Here is a 20,983-nt window from a genome sequence, read left to right as displayed (position 1 = left end):
AATGACACTGTTTTTATTTTATTTGAAACATATGAATTGCAAAAAGTTGTTTACATCTAATTTTAAAATTGCAGCGAGCCATGTTAGCCAGTCAGGAAATTCAAAAATTTAAGGTTCTAGCAACAAGGGTAACCCGACATTGTTACACATTGTTGTGTGTCTTATGGTTTGCATTTTACAGATGAATGCTACACATTTTACCAGGAAAAACAACAACAGAGAGCATGGGATGTACCCAATGTGGCAAAGTTATGGTGCTGTTGGAAAAATAAGCAGCAAAGCTCCCTCCCCCGCCCTCCCACCACTTAATACTGTAACTCTGGTTCCCCAAAATGCATCAAGAAAACATGAGATGGAGCAAGTAGAAAATATTTTCTTAAACTAGAATACTTTATTATTGAGTGCCATTAATGCTGTACAGTAGAGAAGACAACACAGATACCACCCTTAAGGTATGCCTACGCTGCAAAAAAAGCTGCGTTAGTAACTCAGATTAGCTAACCCTGGTTAAAGCGGCAATGAAGACATGGTAACTAAACTTTTAACTCAGGTTCTAGCTCAGACTGCCCTTTAGGCTTGAATTTGAGCTGTTGAGCTGAGTTGCTATGTCTTGACTGCCATTTTAACCCAAGTTAAGAACACATCTTCTTCTTCTTCTTCGAGTGCTGCTCAGATCAATTCCAAGTAGGTGTGCGCGCGCCGCGTGCACAGTCACCAGAAGGTTTTTCCCCTAGAGGTACCGTCGGGTCGGTTCAGGTGCTCCCTGGAGTTGCCCCGCATATAGGGCCCTACCGACCCACTGCATCTCCAGTTCCTTCTTACTGCCAGTGACAGTCGTTGAAGTGTTCTCTTCACTCTTGTTTTCGAATGATCACCTAGTGTACTCATTGTTCCTACCTGAAAATAGTTTCAACAGTTAGTTGATAGTTTTTAGTAGAGCATAGTGTAGAGTTTGAACCTCATCCCCTTGTTAGCCGGGGTTCTCTTCTCCGTTCCCTTCTCCTGCCTGGGGTCAGGGCATGCCTCGGTTCCAAAGGTTTAAGGCATGTGGGGTCTGCCAAAAGCCAATGCCAAAGGGCGACCCGCACAGGTCCTGCTTGAAGTGTCTGGGGGAATCCCACCAGACAGATAAGGGCAAGATCTGCAGAGGATTCCACCCCCGCACTAAGAAGGAAAAGGACCACAGGCCCTGCAGCTGCAGTTGGAGTTGAGCCAGTACCTGCCACTGGTACTTCAGCATCAGTGTGTAGCGCACCGGCTTCAATCAGGGACGTTGCAGCACTGAGGATGGACTCTGGGGTCACCTTGGCACCGTCACTCCCCGGCACCGAAGACTTCCTGACGTGCAGAAACCCGGCACCGCTCGCAGTCACTGCTGCCTCGCACAGGAAGACGGACAGAGGGCGCTCACCTGCTCAAATAACTGAGCATGAGCCTGCTAGTGGAGCACAACCATGCCGGGCCAATCCGTCTCATCTGTGCCTGAGGCGATATGATTGACTCCAGGCCCGTAGAGTCCCGCGCCAGTGGATGAGGGTCAAGTGGAGGACTTAGATCTCCCCGCCACTCCAGAGACCTTTGAGGCAGGCAGAGGCCTCATAGCCCTAATGGGCCCGCAGTCTCCCGACCAACACGAGAGGAATCATCCAGCATCGCAAAGACCTCCAGTGCCATCCAGGGGTAAGCCAGCGACGATGTGGCACCGCTTGCCCTCACCCCAGCACTGTCAGGCACAGCGCCACCATGGTGTGTGCATTCGGACTCCTCAGCATCAGACTCAGAGGCGGAGTCCTGTGTATCTAGAAGGAGCCAGCACCGTGCGGAGTTGCATCTTCAGAGGCTGGAAATGGGACAATCCTTCCCACCCGTTCCGTGGCCAGCGCAGTGGCCCTTTTGGACACCGTGAGCATACCACCAATCCCAGGGGTCCTTTTCATGGTGATCTCTCTGTCGCCTCAGATGGATGAGCACCGTCCAGGGCCAGAGAGCTCTATAGCGGTGCCGACGTCAGCACTGCTACCGGCTTTGCAGTCGGCACCGAGATGGGCGCCCTTACCAATGACCAGGCATGCACTGAGTTCGGACAGGAAGGTCCCTTACCAGCCCGAGCCTCCTCATCATCTTCACCTGATGAAGCAGTAGCAGGAACATCCTCGGTGCCTGCCCCAGCTAATAGTAGAGCCCACCAGGAGCTTCTCAGAAGGGTGGCCCAGAATCTGGGGCTCCAGATGGATCCAGGGGATTGGTATGCCATCCTTGACTTGAAGGATGCATACTTCCACATTTCCATAGTCCCGTCCCACAGGAGGTTTCTAAGATTCATGGTGGGCCACACTCACTATCAGTTTACAGTTCTCCCCTTCGGCCTGTCACCAACCCCTCGGGTGTTCACCAAATGCATGACAGTCGTAGCAGCCTTCCTGAGAAAAAGGCAGGTGCAGGTATTCCCGTACCTTGATGACTGGTTGGTCAAGAGCCATTCCAAGGTGTAAGTGGAACAACATGTCAACTTGATACGGTCCACATTTGATAGGCTGGGTCTCCTGTTGAACGTGCAAAAATCGATTCTATCTCCTACTCAGAGAATAGAGTTCAAAGGCCAACGTTAAATTCAGGACAAGCCAGAGGTTTTTTTACCACAGTCTCATTTTCAAACTATGCACAACGTTATACAAGGCTTCAGGGAATAACCCACCACTACTGCAAGGAATTGTTTGAAGCTCCTCGGACACATGGCGTCTTGTACATACGTAGTACAACACATGAAGCTGAGATTCAAACCTCTCCAGGCCTGGCTAGCATCAGTGTATCGACCAGGCAAAGACAGTCTGGACAAAGTAGTCACACTCTCACCACAGGTGCTCGAGTCTCTTTAGTGGTGGCTCGATCCGCGAGTGGTGTGCGCAGGGGTCCTCTTCTCCAAACTGCATGCCTCGCTGTGTCTGGTTACCAACGTGTCGGTGATGGGGTGGGGAGTGCACCTGGGAGAGCTCAGAACTCAGGGCCTCTGGTCCCAAGTGGAGCTGTCGCTTCACATCAATGTCAGGGAGCTGAGAGCAATTCATCTGGCGTGCCAGACCTTCCAAGCTCATTTGAAAGGGAGATGCATATCAGTCCTGATGGACAATACAACAGCGATGTTTTATATAAACAGACAGGGTGGAGCACGTGCCTCTCCCCTATGTCAGGAAGCTCTAAAGCTCTGGGACTTCTGCCTAGCCCACTCAATACTCCTGGATCTCAAAACGAGCTGGCAGACCATCTCAGCAGATCCTTCCACAAGCACAAGTGGTCCATTTGACCGGAGGTGGTGAACAACATTTTCCAGCTGTTGGGAGTTCCCCAGATTGACTTGTTCACCACAAAGAGCAACAGGAAGTGCCTGCATTTCTGCTCCTTCCTGAATCACAGTCTGGGCTCTCGTGCAGATGCGTTCCTCCTTCCCTGGAAGGACCACCTGTTCTATGCATTCCCACCTATCCCACTTGTCCACAAGGTTCTTCTCAAGATCCGGAGGGAAGGAGCCTCAGTGATACTGATAGCGCCAGCCTGGCCCTGGCAACACTGGGACACCATGCTTCTGGAGCTGTCAGTGGACACCCCAATCTCCCTACCTTTAATTCCGGACCTGATCATCCAGTACCACAGCCGGCTCCAGCATCCCAATCTCGAGTCTCTCCATCTCATGGCTTGAAAGCTGAATAGTTAAACCCGGTAGAGCTCACATGCTCAGATCCTGTTAGGGAGGTTCTCCTTGGCAGTAGTAAACCATCCACCAGGGTGATCTACTTGGCCAATGGAAGAGATTCTTGAGCTGGTGTTCGCAGAGTCATACCTCTCCAATGCAGTCATCAATTCCCTTTATCTTGGACTATCTGCTACATTTAAAGCAGCAGGGCTTGTCAATTTCATCGATAAAAGTTCACCTGGCCGCCATTTCGGCATTCCACCCAGAAGTAGCAGGCCGCTCTGTCTTCACTAACCCGATTGTGGGTAATTTTCTTAAAGGAATGGACGGGTTATACCCGCAAGTTCGGGACCCCAGCTTGGGACCTTAATCTGGTGCTTTCGAGGTTGATGGGGCCTCCATTTAAGCCCTTAGCAACATGCTCATTACTCTATCTGGCATGGATGGTGGCTTTCCTGGTCGCAATAACTTCAGTTAGAAGGGTGTCCAAGCTCAAGGCCCTCACATCTGACCCTCCTTATACCATCTTTTACAAAGACAAAGTGCAGCGTTGGCCGCATCCGGCCTTTCTCCCTAAAGTCATCTCTCAAATTCATGCCAGTCAAGACATTTTTCTTCCAGTCTTTTTCTCTGAGCCTCACGCTAACTGCCAGGAGCAGAGGCTCCACTCCCTGGACATTTGGCAGGCATTGACCTTTTATATCGAGCAAACGAAGCCGTTCCGTAAATTGAAACAGCTGTTTGTCATGGTAGCGGACAGGATGAAAGGCTTCCTGGTCTCCTCTCAAAGGATATCATCGGGGATAATGTCTTGTATCCGAGCATGTCATGATTTAGCAAAGATACCTGCCTCCGCGCTGACGGCACATTCTATAAGATCACAGGCCTCCACAGGCGGCATTCCTGGCCCAGGTCCCATTCCAGGAGATCTGTAGAGTGGTGACGTGGTCCTCGGTCCACACTTTTACTTCTCATTATGCCATTACCCAGCATGCCAGGGATGATGCAGCATTCGGCAGAGTGGTGCTTCAATCAGCGAGTCCATGAACTCCAACCCCACTTCCTAGGTAAGGCTTGGGAGTCACCTACTTGGAATCAACATGAGCAAGCACTTGAAGAAGAAAAAACAGTTACCTACCTCTCGTAACTGTTGTTCTTTGAGATGTGTTGCTTATGTCCATTCGAAGACCTACCTGCCTTCCCCTCTTTCAGAGTAATCTGGCAAGAAGGAACTGGAGAGGCGGGAGGCCCTATATGTGGTGCCATGAAGGTGCGACTCCAGGGGTGCCTGAGCCGACCCAACAGGTACCACTAGGCGACTGTGCACGCAGTGCGCACAAATCTATTTGGAATGGATATGAGCAACACATCTCGAAGAACAACAGTTACAAGAGGTAGGTAACTTTTTTTTTTTTTTTTTTTCTGCAAGATACCCTACGAGTTTATAGTCTATATTGGACAAATGGTACATTGCAGGGAAATAGAGCCCTGCAAATCTGTGGATATCCACTTTGTATCTATGGATCTCTGCATCCGCAGATGCGGATATCCGTGGACCATGTTTGCGTATCGTGTATCGGATATACATACAAATTTTGTATCTGCATAGGGCTCTAGTTGGAAGGTTTCACTCAGAGTAGCACTGAAATTTTTCTTTGTGCTTTTTATTTTTGTAAAGTTTTTGTTCTTACTGCTGGGTTCTTGGCTTTGTTCTGAAGTTTTTAGATAAAAGCAGTAGTCTGTGGCACGATGTGAATGATTAGATTTTTGGCATATATGTACTTCTGAATGCCTTTATCCACCTGAGAATGCGCTAATAGCCTTGAAATGCATAAGCCCAGTGTGGCTTACTGGTATAAGTATATGCTTAGAAATCTACAAAAGTCAGTTTGGATCATTAACAATGGCTCACTTTGAAAACACAAAGTTTCTATATAGAATTATGCCAGAAAAGAATAGGTCAGAGAGTGACAGAAAAAACAACTGTAGGTCTTTTAAGAGAAAAGGTAATTTGCAACAGGACAGGTAGCTCAAATCTTACAGGAAGACATTGAGTATACCGGTCATGCAAAGCGATCCTTCAGCGTGTGTCTGTGATGCACAGAGGGGGTGGATTAAAGTCTGAGTAGTGCCTGTTTCTTTTTCTTCTTTCAGTGGTGAGGTCCCAGACATGTATCATCAGGACTTGGTGAATGCCAATAACATCACTTTAAAAGCCTAATTTACCAATCAGAACATGGTTTTGAACCTTGTTTCCATAGTCATGGTCTAATATTGCTAAATCATCCACACTGAAGACCTGTGCTAAAATATTTTAGGTTACAAGTGAAATGAGTTTGTTCTTCCTTCTGCCATCAAACTGTTTGTAGTGGATGTATGTGCATATTTAAAAAAAACCCAAAACTCAGTAAAACTTGACATGAGTAGTTGTTACTCAGAGTAAATTGGCACAAACTGTTCTCAGCAGTTTTATTTGATGAATTTGGCCCTTTTTTTTCCTTAGTGAATTATCCTCAAATAGATTGTGACTTTTACAGATGTGTTCGTTCAAGACTACAGTATTCGTGTATGTGAACATATTTTAAGTTTGGACTGCTTGCAGACTACTTGCTCTAACTATTGCTTTATTAAGTCCTTGCTATTTGTATGAGTTATTCACACTGTGTAATTGGTCATCTAGTGGTTTCCTTCCTAAATGATTGACTCCTAAACTCACAAAGAGCATTTAAAATGGCTGTGAATGTTTGTGTGAATCCATATTTAATTAATATTTGTGTGTGAATATGCATCTGCACTAGTATTTGTGAAACTGTTTGTGAACATTCATGTAAACATTTATTGCTCATTCAAATATTAATGAGAAGAAGTGATAAATACTACAGTGAGGCTATGATAGTGCCTCCCCAGACTGAGGGAAAACATGCAGTCCATTTAACTGATGGAATGGGAAAAGTTCTAGTATAGCTGTTAATACCATTCATTGTATTTCAAGCACTCTTGTCTGCCTTAAAGGCAAAGCACTGAGTGAATTAGTAGTATGATGCTGAGCAGATTATTGAATTTAAGTAGAGGTTGGCTAACTTATTTCTCTATTCACAAGACACTAGCTACTGTGCAAATTGTTTATTTGGCTCAGTGGAAATTACTACAGTACTTGAGTTTTGTTTGTAATGCAGAGAGTACAAAGCTCAGAGTTCCCTCAAAAAAAAATCTCATTTTGGATTTGTTGGATGTAGTTTTACTCCTGGAATAAATGACTGTGTTTGCAATTTGATAACAGTCTTACCAGATCGTGTGTTCTGTGCAACACCAGTCCTCGGGACACAATGATCAAACAGGGATCTTTGGGGTATGACATGTGGGGCGGGACAGGAGGGGGGGAAAAAAATCCTGCTCCTTCTTGACCCTGAATTAGGGAGTTTCTTTCCCAGCAATATGACTGTGTCTGACTGCGTGAGAATGTTACGTAAAATTCAGCAGCGTTACCAGCTCCGAACTCTGATCACTCTTGCCAGCTGTAGTGCCTTCCTGGCCCATTAGTGCTTCCGGGGGTGGGGACCCAGGGAGGGGGGCTTTTCTGGCTAAGTAGGGAGGATTGTGGGGGTTGGAAGCGCTCTTGGGACCCCTGCAGCAGTCCCAGCAGGAAAGGCGGTGGAGCAGGGGCGAGGCTGGGCTCACCATGGGAGTTGATTTCATACTCTTCCCTTCCTTGCAGGAGGACAGAGCTGCAAACTATTCCTCATGCCCCAGCTGCTGGGACTAGCGAGCTCAGTGGCGCTGGGCAGGAGCTTCTCCCCCCTTACCTCCTTCCCTCTTGGGCACTGTAGGAAGGTTACCTCCTGCCTCTACCCGCCCTTATAGGCTATACTAGCTCTGTGCTTATCCGCAACCAGGTGCCCCGCCCCGGAGTGGTGCTGGGACAGGGCTTGCCCGAGGAAACGGCCACAGCCTCCCACACTGGATTGGTTAGTTACAGCAGATACCGGGCTTCAAGGGACACTGACCTGGGCGGGGGAATTCCTGCTCCATCCTGCCCTGGGGTCAGCGTGTGTGTGTGTGTGTCTCCCTGCTCCCTCCTGACCCTGCATTATCCTTCATTGCTGTTTCCCCCCAACTAGCAATAACCTATCTGTTGCTGACAAGTGTCAGCAACGGGAGCAGCTGGATTGGTGCCCAGCACAGTGTAACTGCAAGCGTTAAGAAGGACAAACCACGTTCAGCACGTTTCAGTAGCCTGGGTGTGAAATGCAAGCATCTAATTCAGTGGTTCTCAAACTTTTGCTTTGGTGACTCCTTTCACACAGCAAACCTCTGAGTGTGATGCTCTTATACATTAAAAACACATTTTTTATATATTTAATACTATTCTAAATGCTGGAGGCAAAGGATGGTATGGGGGTTGGGGCTAACGGCTCGCAACCCCACATGTAATAACCTGGTATTGGGTATTGTACTTGTGTATTGTATTGTCTATTTTCCCCCTTCTTTTAGTGATATTTACTGATTACCTCATCCAAGTAAAAGTGGAGGGAAAGTGTGAACGAGGTTAATTACAGAACTCAAAAAGTAACAGCTGTTTGGGGCCCTGGGGAGGGAAATACTAATGTAAATATTTTACCACTTCGACAAATCTTGGAAGTGGGAAGAAGAATGTAAGAGAATTCCCCAACACAGGTCTGAGTTTGGAAGTAGAGGATTAATTAAGCCTTTGCTATAGCCTCCATCCAATAGGCAGTAGTCCCTAAAAGATAACTTTAAATTATCCAAATTATTCAAGTTGAATGATAATGAAAACACTATAGATATTATACTTGACTGTCAAAACAAATTATATTCCTGGGCAGATACTGTCTTGCAAAGCTGCTTTCATTAATGATCTGTAAACAACTGAGTTATTTTTCCAATCCCTTGGTTTGCAGTTTAAGAGGGCAAAGTTGCAATAAACTTTGCATACTGGGTTTAGTCCAGGGGTGGGCAAACTTTTTGGCCTGAGGGCCACATCTGGGTGGGGAAATTGCAGGGCTGGGGCTGGGGGTTGGGGTGCGGGAGGGAGTGCGGGATGTGTGAGGAGATGCGGTGTGCAGGAAGGGGCTCAGGGCAAGGGGTTGGTGCAGAGGAGGGGTGTGGGGTGTATGAGGGAGCTCAGGGAAGGGGATTGGTGTGCAGGAGGGGGCTCAGGGCAGGAGTGCAGGGAGGGGGCTCAGGGCAGGGGGTTGGGGTGCAGGAGGGGGCTCAGGGCAGGGGGGTTGGGGTGCAGGAGGGGTGCGGAATGCAGCAGGGGGCTCAGGGCAGGGAGTTGGGGTGCGGGGTGCAGGAGGGGTTCGGGCTCCGGCCTGGCGCCACTTACCTGGAGCGGCTTCAGGGTGCCAGCGGCATGCACCCTGCCGGCCCCAGCCCCACTGCTCCCGGAAGCTGCTGGCACCATGTCCCTGTGGCCCCTGGGGGAGGAGGGGCAGAGGGCTCCATGTGCTGCCCTTGCCGTGCCTCCTGGTACTTCCCCTGAAGCTCCCATTGGCCGCGGTTCCCCATTCCCGGCCAATGGGAGCTGCGGGGGGCAGTGCCTGGAGGCGAGGGCAGCGCATGGAACCCTCTGTGCCCCCCGCCCCCCGGGGCCACAGGGATGTGGTGCTGGCCGCTTCTGGGAGCGGCGCGGGGCCAGCGGCGCCATGGGGGTGACAATCCTGCGGGCCGGATCCAAAGCCCTGAGGGGCTGGATCCGGCCCGCGGGCTGTAGTTTTCCCACCCCTGGTTTAGTCAGACCCTCAAATTAACTGTTTCTTCCTACTTTTTTCCCCTGCCAGTTAGATTTATATTCCTTTTAAATGTCTATTTCCTCACTACTTATTACTGTTTTTCTTGTTCAAGTGATGCAATCAAACTTTTTGTTTTTGCATTAGATTGAATACTAGTGCTCTGCTCAGGCTTACTGTGAACATTGTGGTTGAGGGCCCACTGTTTCAAATTCTCTTTCATTGACTTCAGTGAATTGTGTGAGGTGGGCCCGCCAGATCAGGGCCTGAACTACATGGTGCCCAAAACTGTTTCAGGTGGCAAAGCTCTTATTGATTTCAGTGATTTCAAGACCCGGGGAGAGGTTAGACAATTATCTGTGTGTGCGGTCACGTGTGTGTGTGTGTAAACATTCAGCCCTTTTATTTTTTCAATTGGTGACTGAAGTTTATGATGGCAATGCTTATGAGAACTAGTTCCTGCCAAGTCACCAGTCAGTAGTAGTAGATACGACAGTAATCAAAATTTGTTTTCAATCTCTTTTGGCATTGCATATTTAATTCTATGTTGCACTGGTTCACACCCTGCTCCTGAGGCGTACAAATCAAGGTGTTGGTTATAATTTCAAAAGCTCCGAATGGCCTAGGATTTAACTGTGTCTCAAGACTACCTACGCTCTCTTTTGGAAGCTGTGACTGGATGGAACGTCTTGCTGTCTGCCCTTAAGGCTGAACTTAGTGGGGATGGATAGTTAGGTAATTTTGTGACCCTAAGCACCCCCCTATATTCACACCCCATGCACTATTGTAATAATCTTTGTACAAAATATGCCTTCTGATGTATATTTGAAAACTAATAACTCACTGATCATTAATATTCTTGCATGACGTTTGTATGTGAGGTGCATTAACGAGTAATGGATATAAACTGGAATTATGATTAAAGTGTATTTAAACCAGGGGGGAGTTGGGAGTTGTCTGCTTTAGACAAAGAAACATATATTTGATTCTCTAACCAGCCCAGCCTTCAGGCAAAGGCAATAAAGGTCCATTTTTACATATTAGATAAACAAAGCTAGTAAGCTAACAAGTGGGGGAAGAAAGAGTGTAGAGCTTCTTTAACCACCAAACTCTATGTTGCCTTTCTCACAGCTTCAATAAACTTTACTTTGGAGGGGGTGGGTAACCATCAGAAGAATTCATTTAAAAGATGTACTGGTCTGTAAAGACGGGGGCTGAACCTCAAGTAATAAGCCAGAGATCGGCAACCTTTGGCCCGCGGCCCGCCAGGGTAAGCCCCCTGGTGGGTCAGGCCGTTTGTTTACCTGCCATGTCCACAGGTTCGGCCAATCGCAGCTCCCACTGGCCACGGTTCGCCGCTCCAGGCCGATGGGGGCTGCGGGAAGCGGTGCGGGCTTATATAATGACTGTATACAATTTTACTGTATTATTAAAGCATATAGAGTGAAGTCTTTTCTGAAATGTCATTAACATTATATGTGGAAATATGGATATTTAATGATATTATGCTTTAAAGTCTTTGGCTAAACAGGGAAAAACATGTTCTCTCCCATAGCTGAGAGAAGGCAGCCTGTCTCCTATGTAAATTAAAGCATGGTGGAATCAAAACAATGGAAACCTCATTTACATTTAGGGGATAGGCGACCCACAGAAAGGGAAGAACAGAATGAGGTCATCCTGCCTCATGGAACAAAGCCATTGAACTTTGGAAGATATAAGAAAAGACAGAAGCCATGGAAACTTTTTAAAGACCATAATAGATAGACGCTCAACTTAAATGTACACCCCAAATTAAAAAACATAATAAGAGAACCAAAGAAGTGCCACCGTGGCTAAATAATAAAGTAAAAGAAGCAGTGAGAGGCAAAAAGGCATCCTTTAAAAAGTGGACGTTAAATCCTACTGAGGAAAATAGAAAGAGCATAAACTCTGGCAAGTAAAGTGTAAAAATATAATTAGAAAGACCAAAAAAGAATTTGAAGAATAGCTAGCCAAAGATTCAAAAAGTAATAGCAAAACAAATTTTAAGTACATCAGAAGCAGGAAGTCTGCTAAACAACCAGTGGGGCCGCTGGATGATCGAGATGATAAAGGAGCACTCAAGGATGATAAGGCCATTGCGGAGAAACTAAATGAATTCTTTGCATCGGTCTTCACAGCTGAGGATGTGAGGGAGATTCCCAAACCTGAGCCATTCTTTTTAGGTGACAAATCTGAGGAACTGTCCCAGATTCAGGTGTCATTAGAGGAAGATTTGGAACAAAGTGATAAATTAAACAGTAATATGTCACCAGAACCATATGTTGTTCTTCGAGTGGGTCCCTGTGGGTGCTCCACTTCAGATGTCGTTGCATCCTGGCGCCGTTGATCGGAGATCTTTGGTAGCCGTGCCCAGTCGAGACGCGCGTGCGCACTTGGTGTCTTGCGGCGTCATTGGAGTCTGTTTGGCACCTGCACGTTCTGACCCCCTCAGTTCCTTCTCAACCATCCTCTGCTGAAGACGGAACTCGACGCTACCCACATTCCAGAGGACCGAAGAGCGGATATTAAATCGGTCCTGGTAGAGGGACAGCTAGTATCCAGAACGGTGCTTCAAGCATCTCTGGACATGGCTGACACCGCAGCTCGCACCCAGCTACTGCAGTGGCGATGCGTAGGGCCTCCTGGCTCTCCTCATCTGGCATCCCTGAAGAGCTGCAGACCAAAGTGGAGGATTTACCGTTCAACAAAGACAAACTTTTTTCCGGGAACACCGATGAAGTCCTTCACATGATGAAAGATTCCAGGGCTACCCTCTGAACACTAGGGATCTACAGCCCTCCTTCCAAGAGAACGAGATACCAGACTTACCAGAGGTCTTGCCCGCAGCAATACAACCGCTCACAGTGCAAGCAGTATGACACTGGGAGGTCCCGTGGCAGACCTAACAGATGTTGAAAAACCCAGTTGGAACAACCTACGTCCCACCCGTCAGGCAACAAACCGCAATTTTGAAGTCTTGGTTGAGGGTCTGAGCGACCACTCCTTAACCACCAGCGCCTACTTGCCCTTTTGGACATTGCCTCCAACGCTTCCACCACACTTGGTGAAACATCACACAGGATCGCTGGGTCCTGGAAATAGTGCAGTCAGGCTATTCCATCCCCTTTATCTAATGGCCCCCTACCCTTCCCCATCCCTCTTCAAGGACCCCTCTCACGAACACCTACTTCAGGAAGAAGTAACTCACCTACTCCTCTTAGATGCAGTGGAACGAGTTCCAACACAACACAGAGGGAAGGGATTTTACTCCCAGTATTTCTTGACCCGGAAGAAAAGCGGAGGATGGCAACCCATTCTAGACCTGTGATGACTCAACAAATTCGTCTGCTCCCAAAAATTCAGAATAGTCACATTGGGCGCAATAATTCCGACGCTGGAATGAGGGGACTGGTTCTCAGCCCTCGACCTACAAGACGCATATTTCCATATCTCAATACACCCAGCACACAGACAATTCCTACGGTTCACATTGGAACATGACCACTTTCAATACAGAGTGCTCCCATTCAGTCTCTCCACCGTACTGCAAGTGTTTTCCAAGACTCTCACGGTGGTGGCGGCCCACCTGCGCAAACAAGGGATCATATTTTTCCCATACCTGGACGACTGCCTCATCAAGGGCTGATCGTGCGAAGAAATGTAAACTGCCACACAGTCGACCATTGCTCTTTTCCAAAGGCTTGGACTGCAAATAAACTTTCAGAAGTCCACTGTGATGCCTACACAGCAGAGTTCATTGGGGCTTACCTGGACACGACCCTTGCCAGAGCCTTCCTCCCGCAGGCCAGGTTCCTCACCATCAAACACCTCATACACACGGTGTCCATCTGTCCAAGGATCGAAGCCAGAACGTGCCTGCAACTTCTGGGCCACATGGCAGCTACCACATTTGTGGTGAAACACACCAGACGACACATGAGGTGCTTAGAGGGCTGGCTATTTCGGTATACAAACCTGCCAAGCACAGCCTCCACGTGATGGTAACTCCACCCGCAAATGTGCTGATCTCACTGTACTGGTGGACAGAAAGGGAGAATATATGCACAGGAGTTCCCTTTTGCCAAAATTCCCCCGCGCTCATGCCCTCCACAGACACCTCCCTGATAGGCTGGGGTTCACACCTGCAACCCACACAACACAAGGCAGGTGGTCTGCACCGGAGGCCCATCTGCATATAAACCTCCTAGAACTCAGAGCAATCAGGTACGCCTGCCTTCACTTCCTCCCACTCATTCAAAACAAATCTATTCGAGTACTCATGGACAACATTACATGCATGTTCTACATCAACAGACAAGGGGGAGCAAGATCACACTCCCTGTGCAAAGAAGCCATCAAACTTTGGAATTGATGCATAGGACATTGCGTAGACATCACGGCCTCATACCTGCCCAGGTGTCAGAACATCACCACTGACACCCTCAGCAGACACTTTTCACACAGACACAAATGGGAATTAAATCGTATGATCGCATCCTACCTATTCTCCCTTTAGGGCTCTCCTTCGATAGATCTATTTGCCATAGCAAGGAACCGCAAATGCCAATTATTTTGTTCCAGAGCGGAACTCGGGACCAGCTCCCTGGGAGATGCATTCCTAATCCCATGGAATAGGACACTTTATGTATGCATTCCCTCCGATTCCTCCTCTAATACACAGAGTTCTCTGCAAAATCAGGGACGACAAGGCCAAGGTCATACTTATCGTCCCAGCATGGGCCAGACAGACCTGGTATCCTTACCTGCTTTGCAAATCGATCTGCCCTCCGAGAACTCTCCTGATGAGACCAGACCTCCTCTCCCAGAGCGACGGTTGCATCCTCCATCCACAACTGGCGAAACTTCATCTGACGGCCTGGCTCCTCCTTGGTTCCAATTGCACAAACTAGCCTGTTCGGAGCAAGTCAGACACGTGTTATTACACATGAGACACGACTCCACCCGCTATACTTACTTTCAAAAATGGAAATTATTCTTGATGTGGTGCTTACAGAAAACCCTCATACCCTGCACCACTCCCCTTCCCGATATCCTAGACTACATTTTAGAATTCAAAAACAAAGGTCAGAGTTCATCTCATGGCAATCAATGCCTTCCACAAGAAACTGGACGGCTCCTCTGGCTTCACAGACCCTACTTCAAAATGCTTCCTTACCGGACTCCAAAACCTCTACCCTGAAGTCCACCCCCTTCCTCCACCCACCTGGAATTTGAACCTCATCCTCAGAGGCCTCATGAGACCTCCCTTTGAACAGACAGCCACCTCCTCCTTACTCCACATGTCCAGGAAGGTTGCATTCCTCGTGGCCATCACATCAGCTAGACGGGGCGGGGAAATAAGTGCACTCATGGCCAACCCCCCGTACACTAATTTCATATTAGGTCCTGCTACCAGATCCATGACACTGAACCTCCTGACGGCATCAGAACTCATTCCACTCAAGCTATGTCAACATAGGTAGCGTTCCTACACAACATACCCATTATTGACATATAGATTCATAGATTCATAGATTCTAGGACTGGAAGGGACCTCGAGAGGTCATAGAGTCCAGTCCCCTGCCCGCATGGCAGGACCAAATACTGTCTAGACCATCCCTGATAGACATTTATCTAACCTACTCTTAAATATCTCCAGAGATGGAGATTCCACAACCTCCAATATGCAAAGCCGCTACATGGTCGTCGGACCATATGTTTGCCAAACACTACGCCATCAAACAAGACACCAGAGCGGACACTATAGTAGGTCATACAGTACTGTCTGCCACTGCCAAACCTGCAACTCCAAAGTCCCCCCAACCATAGCAGGTACTGCTCTACATTCACCTGAAGTGAAGCACCCACAGGGACACCACTCGAAGAAGAAGAAGAGGAGAAGGCTACTCACCCTGTGCAGTAACTGAGGTTCTTCGAGATGTGTGTCCCAGTGGGTGCTCCACTACCCACCCTCCTCCCCTCTACTTTGGAGTTTGACTTAAAAGGACTCTCTGGTGGAGAAGGAACTGAGGAGGTCGGAACGTGCGTGCACCAAACAGACTCCAACGACGCCGCGAGACACCAACTGCGCACGCGCATCCCAACTGGGCACTGCTACCAAAGATCTCTGATCAATGGCACCGGGATGCACCGACACCTGAAGTGGAGCACTCACAGGGACACACATCTCGAAGAACCTCAGTTACTGCACAGGGTGAGTAACCTTCTCGTATACACCCAAGAGCTCTGAAGGAATTCATATGTGAAATTGCAGAACTACTAACTGTAGTTTGTAACCTATCATTTAAATCAGCTTCTGTACCAAAATGACCGGAGGATTGCTAATGTGATGCCAATTTTCAAAAAGGGCTCCAGAGGTGATCCCAGCAATTACAGGCTGGTAAGCTTGATTTCAGTACTGGGCAAACTGGTTGAAATTATAGTAAAGAATAGAATTGTCAGACATATAGATGAACATAATTTGTTGGGGGAAGAGTCAACATGTTTTGTTTTTTTTTTTAAAGGGAAATCATGCCTCACCAGTCTACTAGAATTCTTTGAGGGGGTCAACAAGCATGTGGACAAGGGGGGATCCAGTGGATATAGTATACTTAGATTTTCAGAAAGCCTTTGACAAGGTCCCTCACCAAAGGCTCTTAAGCAAAGTAAGCTGTCATGGAATAAGAGGGAAGGTCCTCTCATGGACCAGTAAAAGATATGGTTAAAAGATAGGAAACAAAGGGTAGGAATAAATGACCAGTTTTCAGAATGGAGAGAGGTAAATAGTGATATCCCTCAGGGGTCTGTACTGGGACCAGTACTATTCAACTTATTCATAAATGATCTGGAAAAAGGGGTAAACAGTGAGGTGGCAGAATTTGCAAATGATACAAAACTACTCAAGATAGTTAAGTCCAAAGCAGACTGCGAAGAGCTACTAAACTGGGTGACTGGGCAACAAAATGGCAGATGGAATTCAGTGCTCATAAACACAAAGTAATGCACATTAAAAAACATAATTCCAACTATACATATAAAATGATGGGGTCTAAATTAGCTGTTACCACTCAAGAAAGAGATCTTGGAGTCATTGTGGATAGTTCTCTGAAAACGTCCACTCAATGTACAGCGGCAGTCAAAAAAGCGAACAGAATGTTGGGAGTCATTAGGGAAGGGATAGATAATAAGACAGAAAATATCATATTGCCTCTATATAAATCCACGGTACACCCACATCTTGAATACTGCGTGCAGATGTGGTTGCCCCAACTCAAAAAAGACATATTGGAATTGGAAAAGGTTCAGATAAGGCAGGGGTGGGCAGACTTTTTGGGCTGAGAGCCACATCTGGGTGGGGAAATTGTGTGCAGGGCCGGGGCAAGGGGTTGGGGTGTGGGAGAGGGCTCAGGGCAAGGGATTGGGGCAGAGGAGGGGTGTGGGGTGTATGAAGGGGCTCAGGGAAGGGGGTTGGGGTGTAGGAGGGGTGCGGAGTGCAGGAGGGGGCTTATTACAGTATGAGGAGAGATTAATAAGATTGGGACTTTTCAGCTTGGAAAAGAGATGATAGGGGTGGGATATGATAGAGATCTAGAAAATCATGACTCGTGTGGAGAAAGTAAATAAGGAAGTGTTATTTACTCCTCATAACACAAGAACTAGGAGTCACAATATGAAATTAATAGGCAGCAGGTTTAAAACAAACAAAAGGAAGTCTTTCTTCACAGAACACACAGTCAACCTATGGAACTCTTTGCCAGAGGATGTTGTGAAGGCCAAGACTATAACAGGGTTCAAAAAAGAACTAGATAAATTCATGGAGGATAGGTCCATCAATGGCTGTTAGCCAGGATGGGCAGGGATAGTGTCCCTAACCTCTGTTTGCCGGAAGCTGGAAATAGGCAACATGGGATGGATCACTTGATGATTACCTGTTCTGTTCATTCCCTCTGGAGCACCTGGCATTGGCCACTGTCGGAAGACAGTCTACTGGGCTAGATGGACCTTTGGTCTGACCCCAGTATGACCGTTCTTATGTCCATCTTTGTCATCCCTCACTAAACAGACACAAGGGAACAGAGCTCTTGCAATCAGAGAAGGATGGGTCCTTCAACAAAGGGGGGCAGTTTGAAGTCTCTGGAAACTGCATATAGGCGAGAAACCATCTTGAACAAAGCCTGCAACTTTCTGGATTAAGTTTTAGACTTTTAGATGTGTGTCTTCACTTTTATTTGCTTGTAACCCTTTCTGTCTTTATTCCTTTTACTTGGCATCACTTAGCCGGTTTCTTATTGTTAGTAAACTTGTTTACTTTTACTATGAACAAACTCGGTGCTGTGTTTAAATTGAAGGGTGTATTTACCTCAGTTAAGTTAATAAGCTGCTTTTTGCCTCTTTAGAGGAACAAATAAACCCTGTTATTTTTCTGAACTGTCCAGGGAAAGGGCTGGACATAGCAGAGCACACAGTTTTGGGGAAATCAGGGACTGGGAGTGTGTAGGGGGTCACCTTGCTGGTTGTAACCAAGGCTGGTAGAAGTCTGTGTGGGGCTGTAGACAGACTGCTGGGGTCAGAGCTGCTGAACTAGGGCTGTCTAGCACACAGACAGTTCACAGTGTGACCTGCATGCTTGTGTGCTGCTTGTGAGCATCCTAGACTGGGAGCTACAGCAGCAAAGCATTAAGACACCCAGGATTGGAGGACCCTCACTGGTCTGGATTGCACCCTGAACCACATGGCATCTTGGCAGTGTTTTTTTATTCTGGAATTTGCTCCCTTTGGACCACCAGAGAAAGAAGTTGGCAGTTTTTTAAGTACATGGTACAGAATACACTATGTGCTCTAGTTCAGTGGTTTTCAAATTGCGGGTCGCGACCCAGTACTGAGTCGTGGAATGTAAGGCACTGGGTCGCGGCGGCTCTGGTCAGTACCACTGACCAGGCCATTAGAAGTCCCATTGGCGGTGCTTCCCGGCTCAGGAGGGCTAGTCCCTACCTGTTCTGACGCCATGCTGCGCCCCGGAAGTGGCCAGCAGCAGGTCCGGCTCCTAGACAGGGGGGCCATGGGTCTTCATGTGCTGCCCCCACTTCAAGCACCGGCTCCACACTCCCATTGGCTGGTTTCCAGCCAATGGGAGCTGGGGGGGGTGTGCCTGTGGGCGAGAGCCGTGCAGAGCCGCTGGTGAGCCTCCGCCCAGGAACTGGACCTGCTACAGTCCGCTTCCGGGGCGCAGCACGGTCTGCGGTGCCAGGACAGGTAGGAAGCCTGCCTTAGCACCCCTGCTGTGCCGCTGACAGGGAGTCACCTGAGGTAAGCCCGCACCCCAATCCCACCGCCCCTATTCCCAGCCCTGAGCCCCCCCAAACCCAGAGCCCCTTCCTGCACACCAAACCCCTCATTCCCGGCCCCACCCCAGAGCCTGCACCTCCAGCCCAGAGCCCTGGCCCAGCCCAGAGCCCCCTCCCACAGCCCAAACCCTTCATCCCCAGCTCTGTTGGGTCACGGGCAGCAACAATTTTCTTCAACTGGGTCACCAGAAAAAAGTTTGAAAACCACTACTCTAGTTCTTTTCAGAGCTTATAGCCAGGGGAGTACTTATTGCACATACTTCATCAATGGGTGAAGACAGTAGAGACAAAGCTGGGGTAGAATATACCATAGTTTATAAAAACTGTTTTTAAAAGTGTAGTTCTTTAAATGAAGATACTTCTAATGTGTGTTTCCTCCCCAAAGATGATGTCCCTTGTAAATAGTGTGTATTAGCTAAATGTGGATATGACGTACTGGTTAAAAAAAAATGCATAGGAACAAATACCAGTAAAGCTTCAGACCAGGCTTCACCTTGTTACAAATGATTTGTTTTTGTCTTGCTTTCAGTTGAAGCATCTTGTCATAATGGAGATGAAACCATGGAAACTATTGAAGCTGCTGAGGCACTTCTCAATATGGACTCCCCTGATCCTATGTTGGATGAAAAAAGAATAAGTGAGTTTAACAGTAGTAAATCAAATGTATATGAGCCATGTTTATAAGTAAAATTTGAAGAAACTCAATATATTGTGGATTTTCCTATATGTATACAAATAATATAAAAAGGTGTGGGTAGGTGAGATTTGATGGCTTTGTTGGTAGCTGCAACATGCCAGCTTAGGGAATCAGATAGGGAATCACATAAGCATAGGCTAATCAGTGTCAGAGTTGGACATTGGAGGTTATGAAAGAAAGGGAAATAAAATAGGATGTGTGTGTGAGGATTTAAATGTAATATTGTGCTGAAATGCTACAGTTTATCTGGTTATTGGTATTGTATTTCACGTTGGCAAAGTAACTGAATGAATGCAGGTTACCTTAGATATGAATGAAAATGTCATGTTCTGTTGTGATCACAACCTTAGCTTCTGTTGCAAGTATTAAATTATTCTACAGTGTTATGATGTGTGCTCATGTACAAACCTCATGAACAAACTTGTTCATTTGTGGGCTGACCTTTTCTGCTGTGAAGACCTTAATTATAATAATAAATTTTATGTACATTATTATGTCTGTACTTTGACCTATTGAAATGTTTCCTTATAATTGGAAGTGTTTTTTAAAAGTGTATTTAATTCTGTAAAAAGCATTGATAATGTCATCTTTTTTTCCCCCTAAGCAAATATGTTTGGTACATCTGAAGATGAAATTATTGTTGCTCCTGTTACCCATGTATCGGTCACACTTGATGGGATCCCTGAGGTTGTAGAGGTTCACCAAGTTCAAGACTCTTATGCTGAATCATCAGACACTCCAGAACTTGAGCAGCCTAAGAAGAAGAAAGGTAAGAAGTTCACAGGATATGAGAGTTTGGAATAGAAAATGCTTAGAGGTATGCTTTCTTCTCCTTGTGTATATATAGCAGCTGTTTAACATTAATAGGAGCTACACATAGGCATCAAGACAACATAAACTAAGCTTACTCAGCTAGCTGTTCAGGAAAAGAACTTTTTACTTGTTGTGACAAGGTGAAAATTTTCTGTAGTATTTTTTTGAAGCCTAGGCATGCCTAGTTTCCCTTTGTATATTGCATTGCTATTCAGTGGATGCAAAAGGGTTGAGACTGCTTCTGGAACAGCACAGGAGGCAGGAGGTATGTGTATGTGTGTGGCCTTGCTGTCTGTGGGGAATAAATACAGTCATGCAAGAGCTGGCTCAGACTGACTCAAATCCAGCAAGACAGAGATGATGTCCCAACAAGTGAACAAACACTTGCCAGCAGGCAGGACTTGAGAACTGAGCTGGAGAACAAAGTGTCAGGTGACTGGAAGAAGGGTGGGCTCAGGAGGTTGGACCGGGGAAAACAAAAGAAAGAGAAAGAAAGAGCCAGAGATCGAGTACATCAGAGATTGGCTGTCTGATTGTGGCACTGGTTTGACCAGGATGGACTATGGCTTAACTTCTGCCTCTCTGTGCTAACCTAACAACTTTCAGATTCAGTGTGCCATAGTAATAAATGGTTACCTTGTTTTGAAAAGGTCGCCTGTGTCACTGTAAG

At 47.1% G+C, this 20,983-nt stretch overlaps 1 protein-coding gene across 1 annotated transcript in view; it reads left to right on the top strand.

The window, feature by feature from the left end:
* Positions 1-20,983, top strand: part of ELF1 (E74 like ETS transcription factor 1) — a 100,163-nt gene that overhangs the window by 57,213 nt on the left and 21,967 nt on the right. The window contains exons 4-5 of the mRNA XM_065404487.1: positions 19,333-19,440; positions 20,105-20,269. Coding sequence (XP_065260559.1) covers positions 19,333-19,440; positions 20,105-20,269 — 273 coding nt within the window. The remainder of the gene's footprint in view (positions 1-19,332; positions 19,441-20,104; positions 20,270-20,983) is intronic.

This window comes from Emys orbicularis, chromosome 1 (assembly GCF_028017835.1).
Source record: "Emys orbicularis isolate rEmyOrb1 chromosome 1, rEmyOrb1.hap1, whole genome shotgun sequence".
In the NCBI taxonomy this organism is placed as follows: domain Eukaryota; kingdom Metazoa; phylum Chordata; order Testudines; family Emydidae; genus Emys; species Emys orbicularis.
This window is presented reverse-complemented; position numbering and strand designations above follow the sequence as displayed.